General features: G+C 39.5%; 1 protein-coding gene across 8 annotated transcripts in view; it reads right to left on the reverse strand.

Moving 5' to 3' along the window:
* Nucleotides 1-21,904, reverse strand: part of rufy3 (RUN and FYVE domain containing 3) — a 55,719-nt gene extending 33,815 nt beyond the window's left edge. For 3 of the 8 annotated variants that reach the window (XR_004222620.1, XM_018094275.2, XM_018094266.2), the window contains exon 1: nucleotides 352-405. Coding sequence is in view for 7 of the 8 variants with exons in the window: in XM_018094275.2 (XP_017949764.1) it covers nucleotides 352-370 (19 nt within the window). In the remaining variant the exon portion in view is untranslated. 8 annotated transcript variants of the gene reach the window in all.
* Nucleotides 21,905-22,431: the final 527 nt, after the last annotated feature.

Raw genomic sequence — 22,431 nt, forward strand, 5'->3', positions numbered from 1 at the left:
CCTTAGGCTCAGACTGCTGCAGAGCTACATTCCCCAGCATGCAAATACTGTAGGTATTAGAAGCTTGAATGAAGTGACGTTAACCAGTGTATCATGATGTTTGGGTGAATGCATCCCAGAACCCCTCCATATATGAGTACTGCATATGTGGCAACTTTATTAATAAATATATGAATGGATATAAAAGTATCCCAGAGAAATTCCAGCATAATGCTTCGGAGATTATACAGGATAGCCTTATTCATTACCAATAATATTAAATTAGGTGTTTTAAAGAAAATAGGGCATGCAGTGTTATAAAATGCTAGACTGAACGCTAACTAATGTGCTGTGATACTGTGAGGCACGCACCTTCTGTATCATCACGCATTTGCTCCACCAACTCTGTCAAATCCTCCCAAGAGTCTTTTCCAATGCCAAAAAGAAAGAACAAAAAAACAAACAAAAAAAAAAAGAAATGCATGATGCAGAAGAAATTAACAAGGCCTAAAGTGTCTTTTTTTCACTACTGTATTATGCAAAGAAATCTATTCTGCAGTTTTTTAATGCTATAAATCTACTTTTCCTAGCACTATTTAACAGTCGAAGACAAAGGAGAAGGAAAGGCAAAGTCACTTGGGGGTGCGAAAATGTTAGGCACCCCCAAGTGACTTTAATCGCTTACCTTTTACCCCGGGCTGGTGCCCCTGTTCGGAGAGAACAGCACCAGCCCGGGGTAGCTGCAGCGCTTCCTACCTCCTGGTTCCGTGTGCGCGCATGCGCAGTAGAGTGAAAAAGCTGAACTTTAACAGAGAAGTCAGCTTTTTACTCTACTGCGCATGTGCCTGTCTTTAGTCGTTCCAAAACGCAGGCAGAAGGAGGAAGCGCTACGCTCCAGGTACCCCGGGCTGGTGCTGTTTTCTCCTAACAGGGGCACCAGCCCGGGGTACAAGGTAAGCAATTAAAGTCACTTGGGGGTGCCTAACATTTTCGCACCCCCAAGTGACTTTGCCTTTCTTGTCCTTTAAGGAGAAGGAAAGGTAAAAACTAAGTAAGCTTTATCAGAAACGTCTATGTAAATACAGCCATAAGCACTCACAGAAAAGCTGCACAGAGTTCGCTATGAAAAGAAACACAGGATTTCTTGTCTCCTTTGTTGTAAACATGTTCTTAGGGTATCTGCTTTCCTCTCTCCTGCTGCCCCTTCCATAAGAATTCATAAAACTCACTCACCGAGCTATAAGGGCTAGAGCTGTAGCAGGAAGCTACTTAAAATGGCAGCTGCTGTCTTAAACAAACAGAGAAAGCTTCTAGGGCTCTTTACTCAGGTATGGTAATGTTTTCTGCAGAATAATTAATGCCAGTAAAAAAATAGCATAATTGTTTTACGTGTTTTTTCTTCTGCCAGAACTTATGTAAAGTAATGGTGTAATATCTGGCGTTGGGATGCCAAACTTACTTAAACTTATTTTACACCATTTTTTTTTTGCCAAATTTCATTTTGCACAGCATAATAAATAGACCTCTTGGTGTTCTGAGGTAGCGTTGCAACTCCCCCATTTTCTACATATACTGCACATTATCAGTAACACACCATGTCACACATTTGTTGCAGGAACAGGTTGATGGTGTATTATCCTTTGTGCATTCATTAAAAATACATGTCTAATTAAGAAATATTATCAAGTATTTTTATGGCCAAAATCCACCCCATGTTTTTAGTGATAACATTGCTGTCCCTGTCTGCAGACACAGAGCGGATTTGGGGAGTTCCGGCATTCTCTTTGCTGCCACATTAGCCTTAGGGTGATGGAATATGTTGAGATTAGTTGCCTGCGATAAATCTCTGCAAGAAAACGCTTTCCCACCAGCAATAGGATTTTCAGTTTGGGTCCTTTAATCGCCAGTTCGAGGGCTATGGCGCACATTGAGATTAGTCACCTGCAATAGATCTGCTTTATTGTAGGCAAATGCTTTCCCACCATCAAAAATGTACATTGCTGGTGGGAAAACATACATTTCACTTTGGCTTTGCAAAGTAGCCTGAAGTTGCCTCACAAAGAAATTTCGGGCTACAAACCAACGAGGATTTTTTTCCCACAGGCAATTTACATTATTGCTGGTGGAAAAACATTTGCATCAGAACAATCGCCTGCTATAGAAAAGATTTATTCTACAGCCCTTAAACTGGAGCTGGAAAATCCAGTCCTACAATTCCCCAACAGATGCTGAAAGAAATGGTTTGCAGCTGCTGACTGCTAGTTTATCATCCCTGCATAAACAGAAGGTTATTATATATATATTATTATATAGCTGATGTAGGTAGTTCTGGTCAGAGCAGATTCTTGATGCACTGAGGGTTGAGGGAAAAACACATGTTGTCAAGGAAGTCCTTTTGCGGTGAGTCTGTTGTTTAATCTGATAAAGGTCCCCATACACGGGCCGATTATAGCTGCTGATATCGGTCCCTTGAACCGATTCGGCAGCTTATCAGCCCTTGTAGGGGCAGAACTGAAGGACCTGGCCGACCGATATATGGCCTGAAATTGGGCAGATATCGATCGGCCAGGTTAGAAAATCCAGTCGGATCGGGGACCGCATCAACGAGCAGAACCGACTGCCCCATTGCCGCGTGTAGAATTCGAATTCGCCTCCATGCCTCCCCGATATCGCCCACCCGTAGGTGGGGATATCGGGTGAAGATCCGCTCACTTGGCGACATCGCCAAGCGAGCGGATCTGTCCATGTATGGCCAGCTTTAGTCTTAAATTTGGAGTGGCTGTGCAAGATTTTATTAGGAGGCAGAGGTAGTGGAAGAGCGGGGGAGCTCTTCATTTATATTATTTACTTCCTGCATGACCCAAATTCCAAGGCCTCGCAAGGCAATTTCGGCGATTTGCCGAAATCGCCTGCGCAGCGTGTGTCATCCCACCGGCGACTTACATTTTCGCCGGTGGGATGGCAATTTGGGGAGATTAGTCGCCCGCGAACAGGGAGATTTGTCGCGGGCGACTAATCTCCCTGTGTGCCAGAGCCCTAAAAGTGGAGAACATTCCTTTTATAAAACAAAATATCTACAAATAATCTACATTTATTGATGCTTCTCCATAGTTGCATAATAGAAATGGAAGATTAAATTAGCAGTCACCAAGCTGGAGCAAACATCTCCCTGTATTTTTAGCCAGAAATTGCCAGCTGAGCGTAAACTATTTCAATTCTGCAGAATAAAAGCAAAAACAATACTCAAAAGCAGAAGCATTTGAATAATTTAAACAGAATGGAGCCCAGTTAAATTTGTCAAATGATTCTCTTTCAGCAAGGTTAAATAGCAAAAAGTAGATGTTTCTCAAAAAAACCTTAGCAGACACTTAGGGGAAAATAAACCTATTGTATATGCAACCAAGCCTACACCACACTCAGAGGTGATTAGCTGCAGATGGACTGAATATGTTTAAGTCCCAGGAGATGCTAGATCCATTCTTATTCCTGCAGCCATCTAATGTACTGTATCACTTTAAACCATGGTTATTGGTATACACTGCTTCTGGGAATACCAGGCAATTTCAGAGCAGAGCTCTGATGGCAATCACAAGGTGGGGGGAGGTGGGGGTTTAAGAGGCCCAGATGTTACATAATCAATAACATTTACATTTTCTGAGCAAAGTAAGGGCCTGCTTGTAAATTCTATATGCATCATACCTGCACACAGAGATGCATCCAATTACTCTGATCTCACAATATAATGTTCACATTTCCTCAAAAATATAAACAATTCCCTACCACTTTTTTTTTTTTTTATATAGTCTTCCTTAAGTGCAGGTTCAACATATATTTTTGCCATTTCTGGCTATAACATTAACAATCTTGCCAAACATGAATAATAATCCAGTCTACAATTAATCTACGTCACAATGACTTAGAGGCAGATTGCCCATAGTAACCAATCAGCAATTAGCTCTGACTGGTCAATTGCTTGCTATGGTTTTTAACCATCGGGTGACTTCGGAAAACTGAAGTGACGCGTATGCCATCCCACCGCAATTTACATTCTTGGCGGTAGGATGGCATGTCGGGGAGATAAATTGCCCATAATAGTGAAGATTTATCGTGGACAACTAATCTCCCCGTGTGCCACTACCCTACAATTTAATCCAGTATTGTGAAACCCTTCACATGTTTAAAAACAAACGCCTGATAAAAAAATGCTCTGTATTTTTTTCCAAGTTTTATTATCTCTAATTAATGGTGTAGTAATACCAAAATCTTTGCACAAATTGTGTTACCTTCAAAAGCTTAAATATAGTTTATATAAGACTTATTTTTCATAGTATATAATGGGTTTTAGTTCTTAAGAGGAGATTAACAGGGTCAAATGTCATACATGACTTTCTACCCATATACAAGGTACAGGTATGGGACCTGTTATCCAGAATGCTCGGGACCTAGGGATTTCCAGATAAGGGATTTTTCTGTAATTTGGATCTCCATAACTTAAGCCTGCTAAACATCATTTAAATATTGAATAAACCCAATAGGCTGGTTTTACCTCCAATAAGGATTCATTATATCTTAGTTGGGATCAAGTACAAGGTACTGTTTTACTATTACAGAAAAAAAAGGAATAATTTTTAAAAATTAGAATTTGCTTATAATGGAGTCTATGGGAAAAGGCCTTTCCGTAATTCAAAACTTTCTGGATAACGGGTTTCTGGATAAGGGATCCCATACCTGTATATATTTCTCATACATAATAAGGATTTATTTGCTGCCAAGATAGACCTCATTAGCCCATAAATCCCAGCAGATCATGGAGGGACAATTGGCACACTGGATTTTCAGTACTCCAATCATAACTCTGTCACACATCATTTAAAATAATTAAACAGCATATGGCATGTAAACCATGTGGAATACCATGAAACAAATTTAACGTATCAGCCACTTTGCAAGAGAAGTCTGGACTTGGCCCATGTCTACAGAGACTCAAAATAGGCCCTGGCATTTCATGTACACAAAAGCACAAACAGGCCCAAAGTGTAAAACAGTGGTTAAAGGTAGACTGCAGTTGCCTGTCTGGCATTTACCAGGAGTTTCCAAATTTCCAGGCTAACCACATTGCTATGCATGGCAAGTGGCAAGTGCTAGGCATTAGAAGTGTAATGTTGAGATGAAAAAAATGTCATTCACTATATCAAATAAAGCAATGCGCGCACTGCTTTAAAAATAAATTTTGAGCTAAAGAAGTCTCAGACATCAAAGTATCTTTTTTTCTTGAATATTAAAACAAAAAAATAAATTGTGTTTTTTCAAAACCCTGTCATTTTTATGCATTCCCTTAAAACTTTAAAATACATTGCTCTAATTACTGGATGCTTTATGAATCCAAGCTGTTTGGGTAATGAAAATAAATAAGGTAAGGTGCCAGTAGACACAAATATAGCTAAAAAAGCTATAGATGGTGCTTATTAGTTTATACAACAGGAGGTTAAAAGGCAGAGAAACAGCTTTGAAAAAGCCTTGTTTTTCTTTTGTTTTAGGATTATCAAAACAGAATGGCAGAAGCAGTGTTGCAAGGGAGGAGGCACCCATACTGCATTACTGTCAGCACATTAACCCCTTTATTGCCTTGTGTTTTCATTTTCAGTAAACCAAGCATTTGATTTCAGGCCTTCTGGCTATGAAAGAGATCTCCCCACAATGCCACTGCACCAAAATACAGTGTAGTGAAGGTTATAAAATTCCAAAGGAAGATCACAAAATGCAATTGATCAACATTTCTCTATTATTAAACTGATGAAAACAGCATTCAATTCAAAATAAATAAAATATCACTCAATACGGAGTACTGGCTTGTCAACAGGGGTCAAATATGACCTTCAAAATACTAATTCCAGTCTTCCAAGGAGTGGATTATTTACAGGTACTAAGCTTAGCCAAATAATTGGTATTTGTGATATAAGAAAAATAATTGCTATTTGAGATTTAAAAAGTACTTCCTAGAGAAGACTACAGAACTCAAGTATATCTGATGAGAATCTGATTGTTGTACAATATGGTTAAAAAGATCAAAACAAAAATGTATTTCACAGTTCAGTGGAAGGGGTCTGTTTACAAAGAATTAAACTATTTAGTTATTTGTAACAAAATGGCTAACATGCATATGTATAAAGGGCTAGGATGATGTGCTGATAATAAATAAGTATGCCTCAGCAGAGGATTATGGGATGTTGCTATGGCAGCGTATCACTCCATACCTTCAGGATTGGGTTCAGGATCTGGCGTGAGTGAGATGTCATCAAGTTCTCGCAGGCAAAGCCATTCCCCATCCATAGAGACGCGGAACTTACACAGGTAGATGGTCTCCATAGCAGCCTGTGTTATCTTGTCTGTAGTGGGGGTCGGCATGTCGCTTGGAGGTGTGAGAGCCGACATGATGGGGCAGCTGGAGTGATAACCACACGTAAAATGGTAACAAACAGCAGCACCAGTAGGATTTCACAGAAAAAGAGAATGAAGGATAAGCAAGAAGAATAAAAACAAGGCAGAAAACTCAAATAATATTGTGTAAATGAATATAGTACTGAAAGAATAGGATGTTTGAAATCCTGTTGTAAGATGTTTTTCTACAAGACAGAGGTGCTCAGTCTCCTGTGTTGAATTCCTCTCAGTTTGCTTCTGCCTCTTCCGCCCCCCTGCTGTACCACCAGAATATTATCACTGCCAATCAGCATGCGTCAAAGCCTCCTTCTGATGGGCACACACCAAATCCTCAAAGTCTCCCCTGATTCTAGGCAGAAGGGATGAACGCAGACACACTAATCTCTGCCCAAATAAGAAACAAAGGAATCAATCGGACGTTCCAACGATTTCAGAAATAAGAGGCAGTCAGTGTTCTGCCCAAGCCAGGCACTTGGGATCTCGTAGGATTGGTTGTGCGCAGTAAGCAGGGTGTTGACCAAAATGGCTGACTAATGAACAGAAGAAAAAATTCACACTCATGTGACCAAATGCTATGAGCGTAAGCAAGTCCCAGGATGCTGTCTGGGTGCTGCTGCTGATGCAGAGAAAGAGAGAGAGAAATTAAAATGATCTCTCCTGTAACCAACCGTGTAGCTTTCTCTGTGACAGCCTTCTTCTCCCCTCCCCCGGAACTCCTCCTCCCCACACATGCTGCTTGCAAACAGAGCATCAGGGACAACACAATAAACTCATTGTTACCCATCTTTGTCACTGATAAAATGTGCCACAGCTAAGCATATTACATCTAGATCACTCCCCCCCCATATAAATACTTCAGACTGCATCAAAAAATTTGACCCCAGTAACATTTAGCTTTTAGAAAAAAAAACCCAATATATATATATATCATCAGTCCTGATGGTGTCTGCACTCCAAGGCTTTAGTATTCTGTGGGGACCTTTATCAAGGATCCTAAGGAGATATATATATATATATATATATATATATATTAACTACATAACAATCTACAAAATGGTTAGCTCCCTTGGCATGCTGGGAAAAACGATATATATTTTTAGTTCTGACTCATATGCCACACCATAATGTAAAGAGAATATTAAATAGGTCCCAGCCGTGTGACAGCAAATAGTACTGCCCATTCCTGTTAGCATGCTCACTTTCCTGCCTGGGCCTACAGGCTGAATAAAAGTGCTGTGAAAATCACGTAGCTGTCTCGTAAGGAAAGTGAGGAAGAAAACTTCCATTTATTCACATGAAATAGCAGTTCACAATAGTCAAGCTAGACACAATAAAGTAGATGGGTGAAAACCCCTTAACCCGTTATGACCGTAAGAAAAACAAGAGGGTTAATCAAAAATAGATATACGTTGTAGGTCATGAACGTAGATTTATGACAGGGGAGTCAAACTGAGGGCCAATGAGATGCAGCCCATAAGCTGGCCAACACTGGTAATGTAGGATCATTCAGAGTCTGCTTGAGAGGAAGAGAGCAGTAGAGACTCGTGGGTCAGGCAGCAGACAGAAGTCAGAGTCCAGTACACAAGTTTGAAGTCAATTCAGAAAACAATGACAAAGAAGCAAGGTGCAGGTCAGGTACTCAAGAACTATCTCATAATAAACTGAAGGAGAAAGGAGCATTAGAAAGGAGCTGGCACATGGTCACAATAAGGTAGTAGGCGGAACAGCGAAGAGGGAGGTTGTAGCACAGGGATTTTTAACCTGTCGATTGCAATGCTAATATGGGTCCCCCTGTTGCTAGGGGGGTTTCCATAAGCCCCCTAATAGTAAAATTTCATCCTATAAATTAAATTAAAAAAATAATAATAATACACAAACCACTACTTGGATGAGAAAGCTAACTCTTTGAATTAAATTGAGCCCCCTGAGAAAGGTGCTGCACCAAATGCCCCTGAGGGTTGTTTACAAGACCAAACACATAAAGAGGCAGGCCAAATTTCTAGACTGGGCAAGTTTGGGGTGTCCGAAAGAACAAGATTCAAGATTGAATGGATTAATTGTGGAAAGGAAAACACAGAGAGAAACAACAGGAAAAGACTTAGAAAAGGGAAAAGAAAGAGTGACAAGTAGAGATTATTTTTGTTATAAAACATCAAGACTAACTAGAAAGGGAAGTTTGAGAACAAACTTCATGTTGGGTTGAAAAACGTGAAGTCACTGAATAAAATCTGATCTGTTGTTGACTCTGCCCACTTTTTCTAACCTTGGACCACAGTTATATAGCACAAACCACTGTGCAAAATTTGGGGACCCTGGTTTGAGTGGCAGCAATTTAAATTTCCCCACTGAATGTCAACAGGTTTTTTTTAACTGGAACTGCCGTTACCTAGTGACTAACTCTTTTTCTAACTCTGAATCGTAGTCAACCCGCAAATACCCAGTGACTAACTTAGTAAAGTTTAACAACCCTGGAATTAATACTTAAATAATGGAATCAGTTTATATATAAACCAATGAAATTTAATTGCTGGAAATGGATTGGATGTTGGTGGCTCCGCCCACTTTTTCTAACTCTGAATCGTAGTTAGCCAGTGACTGACTGTGCAAAGTTTGGAAACCCTGACTTAAATAGTGTGAGAAAGGCAGCAGGTTAAGTTTCCCCATTAAAAATCAATAGTTAAAGTCTGATTGGCTGTTGGTGGCTCCACCCACTTTTTCTAACTCTGAACTGCAGTTACCTGGTGACTAGCTCTGCAAAGTTTGGGGACCTTAGTATTAATATTTAAAGAATGTCAGCAGTTTAAATTTAAAAATTTAAATGTATGAAGTCTATAGGTGAAATCTGATTGGCTGTTGTTGGCCCTGCCCACTTTTCTAAACTTGGAACATAGTCACCCAGTGACAAACTGTGCAAAGTTTGGGGACCCTGATATTAAACATGTGAGAATGGCAGCAGTTAAAATTTCACCACTAAAAACAATGAAAGAAATGTGATTGGCTTTTGGCGGCCCATCCACTTTTTCTAACCTTGAGAACATAGTCACCCAGTGACTATCTGTGCAGAGTTTGGGAACCCTGGCATCAAACCAATAAAATTCAATAGGTGAAATCTGATTGGCTGTTGGTGGCTCTGCTCTCTTTTTCAAAACTAAAACTGCAGCCCCCTAGTAATCAACTGTGAAAAGTTTGGGGACCCTGGTGTTAATACTGTGAGAATGGCAGCAGGTTGAATCTCCCCATTGAAAGTCAATAGGTAAAATTTGATTGGCTGTTGGTGGCTCCGCTTTTTCTAACCTTGAACTGCAGTTACCTGGTGCCTAACTCTGCAAAGTTTGGGGACCCTTGTGTTAATACTGTTAGAATGGCGTCAGGTTGAAGTTCTGCCAAGTCAATAGGTAAAATCTCTTTAGAAAAGCACAAGAAACCTGCTCCAATATAGGGTGAAATAGTGTGGAGAGTTTGGGTGTTGTACCCCTAAAACTGTAGGTGGAGTAGCGTTTAGAAAATGGGGGGCGCTAAGAAGAAGAAGAAAAAGCGGAAGAATAAGCTGAAGTCGAAGAACAGTATGTTGGGTTTTTCAACCCAAAATAATAAAAAGGCACAAGGAAAAGAAGGAAAATGTTCAGACAATAACAGAAAAAGCTTGAATAAAATACAAAATTCTCTGCACTGTTGGCTATGACTACTTGTATTAATAAAACAACGAAAGAGCAGTCAGCTCTCCTTTTATTCCAGCAACTGAAAAGCCAGGTGCGTCTCTCACACTTCTGTCTGTTACAGTAAAAACACATTTTATTTTTAGTCATTCCTATCTGTGAGCAGGAAGAACATCATACAATGGAAATATTTATTAATATGTATAAAATAATCTAATAAAGCAGGCACTCATGTTAGTCCAGCCAAAGAATGGCCGGGTACAGTATTGTACATTGTAAGATCCCTAAATTGTAAGAATATATAAAAACATATTTTTTGTAAAGTACAGATTCTTCTGACACCAAAATTGGTAACACAAAATAAAAAAAAAAATTGTAACTGATGATACAAAAATATGCTACAAGTTCTTGCATTTTATGTTACAATCTGTTAGCATTTCATAAAGTAATTCTGACAGATTCTTTTCATAGCTACTGCATGAAAGGATTGTCAACACAGAGCTGTTGTTCAGCTGCAACTAACACAGAGGGCCACTAGATGGAGAGTTTTTATTTTTTCTAAATTTTCCAAATGACCCTGGAAATGTAAGGTATACCCTTCTTTCCTTTTTTGCTGAGAGGGTTTTTTTTTACTCTTAAAGGAGACATTCTGTCACTCCCCCCCCCCCCCCCCAATGATTCAACCTTTCCTTCTCCTTTAATTGGTTATGGAATGCAAAAAGGCAGACCTCATAGACTTACATATAAAAGGAAGATACAACCATAATTATATTTTCACAAAAGGTGCCATTGCTCTGAAATCCTATTAGAAGTGATTAACTGTTCTACAGACTTACTAAATATCAGTAAAGAGAGTTTAAAGAACACATCTGCAATATTTACTTGGAACTATAAACTGTTTCAGGCTATTCTCTAGAGACTTTAGAAATCATTAGCTATATAGGTTTTCCTTTCCACTTTGTACATTTTTTATGAGAATAGCTATTTTCTCTCTATTTGGCCTACTGTGTCCATGTATGATGCAATATTAAGAACTGGCGTATTTGCACTGTCAGCCATTAAAGATCAGGTCTTCAATTGGTGTGCATTAAGGACAGAATTATGCAATTACATGACTTCTGCCCAACAAGCCAGGTTAGTAGCGTCCAATCAGACCAACAAAATTTTACTGGTGTAAGAAAAACCTTATAAACTGCTCTAGGGAGAAGATCAGATTATAACATCAGAAGCCCAGCCAGCACTACTATGCCTTGGTTGTCCTTGCCTTGCAGTGGCTGTTTATGATGAGACTACTTGCATTTCTTTGCCAGACTATTTCTAATAAGTCTACTCTCCTTTAATTACTGTCTGCAGCTAGGCGTAACCCAATGTCATCTAGATACAACCAAAATGTGTACTTACCAGGACACAAGAACTGCTAGCTGCATAAATGGACTGAGCTACCTTTATAAAGACCACAAGAGTTCTCCCATTGCTTGAATCAGGTCTAGTCAAGTCTATGAATGTTCTAGCACAGCACTCTGCCTTTAAGAACCAACTGCCTGTAAGAACTCACTGTCAATTGTTTTGGGCACAGAGTTGATGGTTACTGGAAATGATTCAGTCAGAAAAGTAAACAAAGATAAGCAGATGCATAAAAACCTGATGCGGGTCAGATAAAATAGAAGTCCAAAGGTAAAAAAAATATGGGTTGTGTGTCCAGGTGTAGGTCCATCCAACTAGACCAATGTACAGTGGATATAAAAAGTCTACACACCCCTGGTAAAATGTCAGGTTCCTGTGCTGTACAAAAATAAGACAAAGATAAATCATTTCAGAACTTTTTCCACCTTTAATGTGACCTATAAACTGTACCACTCAATTGAAAAATGAACTGAAATCTTTTAGGTGGATCGTTTGATCGAGCCTAGCCTGACTCCTTCCTATACAGAAAGAATGCTAGGCTCGATCAATCGATCATTGCATGGTGGATGCAGCTCCTTCCTTCGCCTTATCGCCGTACTTCAATTGACAGGAAGCCAATTTTTATCAGGTATTTTCTATTAAAGCATTTAAAATACTAAGTGGTTTGGAGGATAGGGCAGTTATTGGTGCAGGGTAGAATAGCTTTTTTTACTTAAAAAATGTTAGTGTTACTTTTCCTTTAATCAGAGGCACTTTAAATGATGACAGGTGTATGCTGACTCCTATTTAACATGATTTTGAATGTGATTGCTTAATTCTAAACACAGGTACGTCCCCAGTTAGACGAGGGTGTGCACACTTATGCAACCACATTATTTTAATTTTTTTTTTGGTTTTCTTCCCTCCACCTAAAAGATTTCAGTTTGTTTTTAAATTGAGTGGTACAGTTTATAGGTCACATTAACGGTGGAAAAATTTCTGAAATGATTTTATCTTTCTCTCATTTTTGTACAGCACAGGAACCTGACATTTTACCAGGGGTGTGTAGACTTTTTATATCCACTGTAGGTGTCTAGCAAAAGCTATAGATAGCACCTTGTCTCATTTCAGTATCCTAATTGTTTCATACAATGGTTATAGTGTTATAAGGATAAAGCACAGGTTTAGCCTTTGTAAGAAGGCTAAGGCTGATGCCACACGTGGCGTTTTTCCGCTGCGTATTTTCTCAGCCCAAAAAACGCCACACAAGCCACACAGCCCCTGACTATGGCGTTTTTCAGCCTAGTACTGGTGACGTAGGAAATCCCGTTTCCATGGTGCTAATAGTGCGAAATAGTAAAAAACGCTGCATATTTCCGCTAGGTCTGGCAGCTGCCTTTGTGTATACATAGGAATAGCTTGCTGTGCAAATACTGGCGTATTTTGGCAAACACTTGAAAAATCTGTGCTAAGGCGATTTCTAGCGTATTTACGCTTTGTGTGGTTTGCTTCGAGTCTTTTCAAGTTATTTCTATGGATGATGATATCATGCCTTTTTCAGCCGCCGAGAGAATTAGAAAATACGCAGCGTAAAAACGCCACGTGTAGCATCAGCCTAAGCCTATAAACTAAGCCTGCTTAGCTAAGAAGGACTTACAGGTGATGGAATTTTTTTTAATGAAGACATACAAACTCATGGTAGCGTGCAACAACAAAGTTACCATACTGATCATTTATTGGTATCTTTGGTATCATTCAGTTTTATTATGCCTTTTACAATAATTGAATTATAGTCACTTAGTGATGTTTTTATGTTAATGTTTTTTTTTTTTTTACTTCTATAAATACAAATTCCAGATCACCCTAATCTGTGAAATTATATTGCCGAATAGATCCTAATAGTATTTTTTTTTTTTTTTTTTAAATAATAGGCCTACAGACTAATAATTCTCACCCATATTACACATGTGAGTCAGATTGCTGGTTACCACATTTTAATGCTGAAATAAAACATTGGTTTTAATGTAACATCAATGCAATGAATTGTGTTTAATTAAGCTGTATCTAATGGAAACAATAGAGGTAAAACTTCTTTATTATTATTATTCTTTAATGAATTTAAACTTACACAAGTACAAAATATGAGTGTCCTGCAGCATTTAAAATAAATAAAGTATGATTTGGTAACATCAATGCGACATACCAGTGCCAAGAAAAACAGTAAATCCTCAAAAGACAGAAATCAATGCCAAGCATAATACTGCCATTTCACCATAAAATGTTTCTCATACACATAGGCATAAATGAATAAACAGCACTGGTTTTGTTTTTATCAGAGGAGAGTTGTGTAAAAACCATCATAGATAAAAAGACTAGAGCTGTTTCTACTGAAATTAAACTTAGTAGCCAAAACGTCATTCCTGTATTATGAATCAAGATGCCCTCTGTTCCACTTTCAAGAAACAGGGATTAGTAACGTTCTTTTGCATTTACAGTTCAACACTATTGCCCTAGAAAGGCAAAGAAACAAACAGGAGGCTAATTCACTTAAGAGACAGACATTAAAGCCTCTCTAGTTACAGGAATTATACAGGAAGCAGAAGCAAAATGCAGTGCAGTACACAGATGGACAGTCATGCCCTTGGGTGTCACATAAGAAATGTACAGGATAATGAATATGTATTAATGATTCCCAGCTATTTCCTCAAACAAAGCCAATGTTGGAGCTAATAAAATGGCCTGGGCTTTAGCTTTCTATAGGATACATTTTTTTTTTGTAATGGTTTCTCTTTTTTTGCTTAGGGGCAAATTTATGAAACCTTGAGGTTCGAGTTCATAGAAATTGACAAAAACTGATTTCCTGATTTTTTTCTGCAACTAATGGCTCTGGCTTTCTGTTGAATGGGTTTAAAAAAAACAAAAACAAAACAAAAAAACAATGAGCAGGTTTATTGACTTCCCTGCTGGAGGTGTGGGTTAATAGAGCCTGCACTCCAGTTGGGGAAACAGTAATATTTTGTAAATCTACAACAATTTTGTTCTAGTGAGTTTTTGGGGAACCCACACCAAAGAGAGAGCTCCCGGTAGGGGTGACATGGTACAGGTATAGGACCTGTTATCCAGAATGCTCGGGACCTGGGGCTCTTTCCATAATTTGGATCTCCATGCCTTAAGTCTACTAAAAAATCATTTAAACATCATTTAAACACAATAAGATTGTTTTGCCTCCAATTAAGATTAATTATATCTTAGTTGGGATTAGGTACAAGGTAGTGTTTTATTACTACAGAGAAAAAGGAAATTTTTTTAAAAATTAGAATTATCTTCTTATAATGGAGTCTATGGGAGATGTAATTCGGAACTTTCTGGATAACGGGTTTCCTGATAAGGGATCCCATACCTGTAGACACGCACAATGAGCAAGCTTGTGAACTATGTGCATGCCTGTGACGTAGGATCAGGTGTGCACTGGCCAAACTTTATAGCATGATAAAAGCATGACTAAAAACAACTGAAAGTCAATAGGACAAATTGTGTGTGCGCTTTAGAAGGACTGTGTGAGTGGAAGAAAGAGGCAGTAATAGAATTTCTTTTTATCCTATCCCATTTTTATTTATTTATTTATCCCAAGTATATGTGAGTTTATCTTGCATTCTTCAGTAGATGAAAAGTATGAATAAGTCACTTTACTGGCATCCAACAATTTAAGGCCAACATAGATAGGGTCTAAAGTTGCCCATATAAGGATTGATACAAATTGTAACTCACCCCCTCCAGACCAAGTTGGCAGCTTATTGGCCCATATATGGGATGTATAGGCCTTCCAAATTAGATGGCCTGCCCAACCAATATACTGTAGGGCAAACACTGGCTTGCTAAAGGAGCACATTAAGGTGCCCAGCTTAAATGATATTAACCATGTGCTAAAAGGGTAGCTTCAGATGTACCATAAACTATTGCTGTGAAGAGGAATCTAAAAAATATACAGTAAGTCAACCTACAGACCCTGTAGCTACTATAAACTCTCAGCATTCTGAACAGCCAACAGGCCAGGGATGGACAACCTGCAGCCATCCAGCTATTACATAACTAGTTACATAAGACTGAAAAAAGACCAAAGTCCATCAAGTTCAACCCTTCCAATTGAACCCAGCACACACAAACCTTTACTGACCTACAGTGAGGAACATAAGTATTTGAACACCCTGCGATTTACAAATCATGGGGGGGTTCTGAAATTCACATTGAATACCTGTATCAAATGCTTTAGCAAAGTCTAAGAAGATGATATTCACTGCCATTCAAGCGTTGAGGTTTCTGCTCAACTCCTCATAAAATGCAATTAAATTAGTCTGGCAAGATCTGTTACACATAAAACCATGCTGGTACAAGCTTATAGTATTGTGATTTGCAATGTATCCAAGTGCCCTATCCCTTATTACCCCTTCCAAAAGCTTTACTACCACTGATGTCAGAGAACAGGCTCCTTTTTGAAGATCGGGACCACATTACCATGCCAGAACTCAATGAATCCTGACAAATTAAGTAAAGAGGTTTGGCAATCACAAAGCTAAGCTCATTTTATACCCCGGGATGAATACCATCCGGTCCTAGACCTTTGTTTACCTTTACATTTTCAAGTCTCTTTTAAATTTACATTATGCAACTAATTTACATTATGCAACAGAGAGTTAGAACTAACTTTACTATTGGGCTGTTTTCCACTTCTTCCCACCATTACTGACAGATGACCCTCTAAATGAGTTTAGAGCCAAACACTCCTTTTAGTATCAATAACCCGGCTTGACAAATATGCCAAAATGGATACACTGCATTTATGGAAAAATACAAGTAGTAACACCAATTATAGGAGAAGGAAAGCCTAAGTCACTTGGGGGTGCCAAAACGTTAGGCACCCCCAAGTGACTTTAATTGCTTACTTGTGTTGCTTCTTCCGCGCTTGCGCATTAGAGTGAAAAGCCGAACTTTAACAACAAAGTCGGCTTTTCACTCTAATGCGCATGCGCCGGCCCAGGGATTTTGTCGCGGAAGAAGGAAGCGCTCACTGCAGGTACCCAGGGCTGGTGCAGTTTTCTCCTAACAGGGGCACCAGCTCGGGGTACAAGGTAAGCGATTAAAGTCACTTGGGGGTGCCTAACATTTTGGCACCACCAAGTGACTTAAAATCTCCTTTAAATCTGTATTCTGCTACAAAATGAATATCCTTGAAACAAATTACTGTTTAGCTAACGGTAAAATACATAGCATATATTTTCAGAAGCTGAGTTCATCAATCAATATAGAACCTTCTGTATCATATGCTGAATAAATCTTGAGAAGGTCAAACATTCCATTTGTAAAATATTAGCATTATTAATGCAGATAATTATAACATATAGCACAGAAAGCAGATCTAAGTGAATGTCTAGCCAGTTTAAATACATACAAGCGTATATTTTTAACCACTGTAAATTGTCATCCAACCAGATTTTTGCAAATGGAATTATTTTAGTCAAAACAATGCAAAAGAATCAGGCCAACAAAATGCTAGATACATCAGTTCATTGACAATTTTATAACTTAATGGGTAACTATCATGAATATATAGGGTGACAATGAGAGACACCTACTAAGCCTACTAAAAACAATATCTAATCCATACCTATTATCTTTTATACTGATGTTAGATTCTGTCCCTTCTGCTGGGCTTGTGGCCCTGTATATACATTGTGTGGGTGTCAATGCAATGATCCAACAGGCTAAAAAATACTTCTTATACTAAACCCGTGCTCCATCCATCTAGCACAGAATAAAGATTAGATGATCACAAGGGCCAAAATTCTGCAACAACAAGCACTGGAGGGATAGGGTATCGAATAAGCAGTATAGATTAAAGGAGAAGCACATAAATCCATTTGTATTGCCTAGAGAGACCATGGCTAATCATATAAAAAATAAAAGCTATAAAAGATAACAGACCAACTGAAAAATTGCTAAGAATTACTCATTCTATAACATACTAAAAGTTAATGTAAAGGTGAACCACTCTTTAAGACTGAATACTTTCTTACTTCTGTTCAATTCATTTTAGTTACAAAACTATGTTCAAATACTCAGATCAGATGAAGCATATCCCTTCATGTGACCTTTGTCTGCCACTGTTAAACATAAACCTGAGGTTTCAGGATTGTTCTACAGCAGGTCATTGGAGTTTGTTATGTATTAAGAGAAGCCTAATGTCAGTTTGGCATTATGGCCCAAATTTTCCATTGCACTTGTTCATAGATGGCTCTATTAACTATGCTTATGCTATTCTCATGGTACCAATCCACACTCACCAGCACACCCTGGCCTTTCCACTCTGTTCTGCCTGGTGCACAGTATTAGGAGAGACTTTGGCACTCTCCACCACGATCCAAACAGCACAAAAATGTCTGACGAAGGGGCGTGCCCCCGAAATGTTATATGGTTTGCTACTATTAAAAACCATCAGGGTTTATCGCGCTTAAATTTAGTCCTGTTGTGCCGGTATTTTTGTGCTGTTTTTATTCTCATGGTACCCCCATTAAACCCTTAAAGGACATGTAAAGCCTACATTTGCCTGCAATGTATATCAGTTGGGCACGTCTCCCCCACCCAAATGGCATCATTTGTACTGCATATATCACTACAATTAGTGATGGACAGGTCGGAAACTTTCCAATCCGAGCCTACCCCTAACCTGCTATACCTAGTTCTGCTCCTTTCTGATGACTTATAGATGGGTGGATGGGCAGCAGTATAAGTCCATTTTAGGTTCTTTCCAGATGGCTAAGAATTTCCCTATGTTACATTAGCGTAAAGGTGGCCATACACGTAACAATTACAATCTTTCCTACGACCAATGGTCACAGGAAAGATCGTTCGTACCCTCCACTGATGTTCAGGGCTGAATCGTCAGCTATGGAGGGTGAAACAAGAGGAATTCTACCCCTATCTGACGATGCAGCCCTAAACACAGCTTTTGCTCAGGCGCCTTCAACAGCACCTGATCAAACTCTTCTCTCCTGCCCGATTGACAAGACCACTGATATCCAAGGCTTTTGTAAAATTATTATTAACATTTATTTATTAAAGCGCCAACATATTCCACAGTGCTGTACAATAAGTGGGTTTCATACATTGGACATACAGAGTAACATATAAAGCAGGGGTCTCAAACTTGCGGCCCGTGGGCCATTTGCGGCCCTCGGTACAGTATTTTGTGGCCCGCACCAACGCCTTCTCAAAAGTAATGAATGGATCACGATTTTTATTGCGATTCAAGGGATAATGCAAGGCACGGCGGGCGGGAGCTGCTGATTGCGGAAATGATGTTATGCCATCATAACAGTTATTATAGAAAGACGTTCTGTGCGCACAATTAGCTGCTAAGGAGCAAATTGGGCACACAGAGCGTCTTCCCATAATAACTGTTATGATGGCATAACGTCATTTCCGCAATCAGCAGCTCCCGCCCGCTGTGCCTTGCATTATCCCTTGAAAGCCAATTTTTTGTGAAATCCCTTATGCGGCCCAGCCTCATCCTGACTTTGCCTTCTGCGGCCCCCAGGTAAATTGAGTTTGAGTCCCCTGATATAAAGCAATCAATAACCGATACAAGAGGTGAAGAGAGCCCTGCCCAAAAGAGCCCACCATACACGCACCGAATATTGTACAAAACCTTGTTTCATACGATAATATTGCAGTGTGTATGGCCAGCTTAAGGGCTCTTTCCATGTGGTGGGTCTTTCATGCGCTCCACCACAAGGGAACACATGAGTTATTGCAATCTATGCTTTGCTATGAGTTTCTATTCATTGTGCCGAACTTAGGTGAAATACAACTTGATGCATTTCACAACATCATTATGCATTTGAATGATTGAAGGTATGGGATCTGTTATCTGGAAACCTGTTATCCAGAAAATTCTAAATTACGGATAGGTCATCTCCCATAGACTAAACTATACATTGTACTTCATCCTAACTAAGGCATAATTAATCCCTATTGGAGGCAAAACAATCCTCTTGGGTTTAATGTTTAAATTATTTTTCAGTAGATGTAAGGTATGGAGATCTAATTTAAATAAAGATGCCTTATCAGGAAAACCCCAGGTCCCAAGCATTTTGGATAAGGGGTCCCATACCTGTATCAAAGAAAAAAAAAGTACATGCTGCATTTAGAAAACCACAACTGACTGAAAATGACTGAGTAACCGCTCAATTTACTTTGTAATGCACAACTTTTATACTTTTACAATGTACTTGTCAACCCAATAGAAGAAAACTAAAAAACTTTGCAATATACATTCATTACATATTTGCTGTGCAAGGCTGTTTTATTACATGATGTGTAGTACCTTAAACAATATTTTAGACAAATGAAACACAAGGAGATTAGTCGCCCTGCGAGCCTACACATGTTTTGAAAATCGTAAGAAACGTATATTGGTGTGTGTATGGCCAGCCTAAGAGGAGAATTAACAAAAGTGGAGTAAACTGAAAATGGAGTAACAAATATTACTGGAGGTGAACTGGAATTAAAACAAAATCAAATTCACAAAAAAATGCATAAGCGGGCTTTTTTGGGCAGACCTCTGCTCCGCTCTGCGAACTTGCTCTCAGGTGAAAGCTGTACTTTTCAGTGCAAGTGCATGGAACGGCTTAAAGGAGCTGAGAGAATTGGAGCAAACCCTCCGTGAAGGCTTATCGCAATTTTTCTCAGAATAGCTCTCTCTTACATACTAAAACTTAATTAAGGTGAACAACCCCATTAATAGTACATCATTCTCCACTAGATGGAGATCAGGGCTTGATAATGCCAATATAGGCCATTCACCTTTTTGTTCTTTAACCCATGCTTCAGGATTTTAGCAGGAAAACGCTTCATAAGAACCAGGATCAGTGTGCAACAACTGATGAAAGTTTATCTTTTAGCAAAATCACTTATACACAGAATGCACATATACACATACTTCCCCCAGGTGGTGACATTAGTGCTAAGAGTTTCAGGGAGAATACATTTGCAATCGAGGACTTGTTTTAGTTGAACGCTCTGAATAACTTTCAGACCATTCAACAATATAACAATAATACAGCTACTGTTGTGACTGTTTGTCACAACTTCGCTCCAGCACCACACTACAGTCACACAACTTTAGTAGTAACTCAGAGCTGTTTAAAACAAAATCTAAATATAAAAATGGGATCTCCAGCTAAAGAGCCACTTTAAATTGAATATTTTTTAAACGGCAAAATATGTCCAAGCTTTTTAAACCATTCCAACGACAACTCTGACTTGGGAGACCTTGTATTTGTCAGCGCTGTGCCAGTGTGACTCACAGCATGTGATAATTATGCAATATGTGCATATTAATAACACAGCCATTAAATTAGATTCTGTGTAACCATTTATTATTGTTCATCATGCAATGCCCAAAATCCCACCCTGATCCTATTAACAATATTTGGATCTTATGTCACTCACTTTTCTGGGCTTTTTCATTGCTGTGATCTCCTCCGACTCCAGTGTAGTTCATCATCATCATCATGAGCTGGAGAGAGGAGGATGGGGAGAGACCCCCTGACCCTGGTGAAGGGGAATCAGGGAAGGACGGTTGCCACGGGGATGATGAAGACAGAGAAGATGAAGTGCCAGAATAATGTTGAAGTGGATGTCCCGCTGCCCCGAGGGATTTAGGAGGGGCAGACCCGGCATTTTGCTTCTGCTTCCTGGCACCGGGATATAAGAATATAGGTGGGGGTAGAGGCGATGCAGGGGGAGAGTCTAGTTCCTCAGTATTAGGCTGTACCGAGTGACAGCTCTGTTTCCCTTGGTTCCGCCCGAGAGCAGTCCCTTCATGCTCCTCAGAGCCACAGTTGCCCAACACTTCCTCACCCTCCGTGTAACTGCTGCCTCCTTGCGAATTTCCTTCCATAACTTCTAAACACACGGTGCTTGCAGAGATACCTCGTAGCTTTCGTTCTTACTGTGCCAGGACCGTAACAACACACTACCGGTGCCCTCTTCTCTCAAGCCTTCATTTGCTCTGTATTTCTTATGTCCTTTCCGCAGGTTTATACTCAAGCTCTCTCGCCTCTAAACAATTTAGGTCAGTCAGCAATGTGTCAGAGGGGAGAACGAAACACAAGGGTTCCTTCAGTCTGTGCCATTACTCGTACTGAGCCCGAGCCTAAGCTACATATACACAGCCCTAGGCTAGCGACTACGGTGTCCATTTTAGGACATCTGTGTAAAAAAATGAAAGTGCGTCCTGCCCCTTCCCCAGTGTAAAATATCTGTGTTACCAATAAATCGTTATCACGCCTCCCCAGTTCGGCTCTTTGTTCTGTCCCTGCGTGTCAGTGATTGTTTCGGGCAACAGCATACTTTCTCTGTCCTACTCCCTCCTCCCTCCTCCCTCCTGCACAGTACTGTCTCCGCCCACCTCCCTCCATTCTGCTTCCTCATTCCTCTACCCTGTCACAAATCTCAAACTCTGTCCCGCCTGCTCCGAACTATCTCCGCCCCCTCCCTGAATTGCCCATGGTGAAGCATGGTATGTGCTCCCTGCATCTTTTTGCTTTTAATCGGGATGTTTGCTACTACAAGTTATTTTATGCACTTACATTCAAATTTGCCTGTAACTTTTATTTTGTCTGTAATTAATATGTATAGAAAGTTAGAGAGTAAAAAAATAACATAGAAACATAACATTATCCATATGAGAAGCACTAGCAGAACTGAGAGCGCATATAATGGAATTGTGGCATTGCTTTTTTTTTATAGATTAATATCCATGTTTACATTTTGTTTAATGTTAGAAAAAAATAAGATTCAGTATGATTATTCTATAGTAAGACAAATGGTAGATAGTGTCACACATGAACAGTTTGGCACAGGGGTGTGTAGGGCCCACCAGAGGTGCCATTTTAGGGGCCCCCACCCCAGTCAT

This window comes from Xenopus tropicalis, chromosome 1, assembly GCF_000004195.4.
Source record: "Xenopus tropicalis strain Nigerian chromosome 1, UCB_Xtro_10.0, whole genome shotgun sequence".
Taxonomy (NCBI): Eukaryota; Metazoa; Chordata; class Amphibia; order Anura; family Pipidae; genus Xenopus; species Xenopus tropicalis.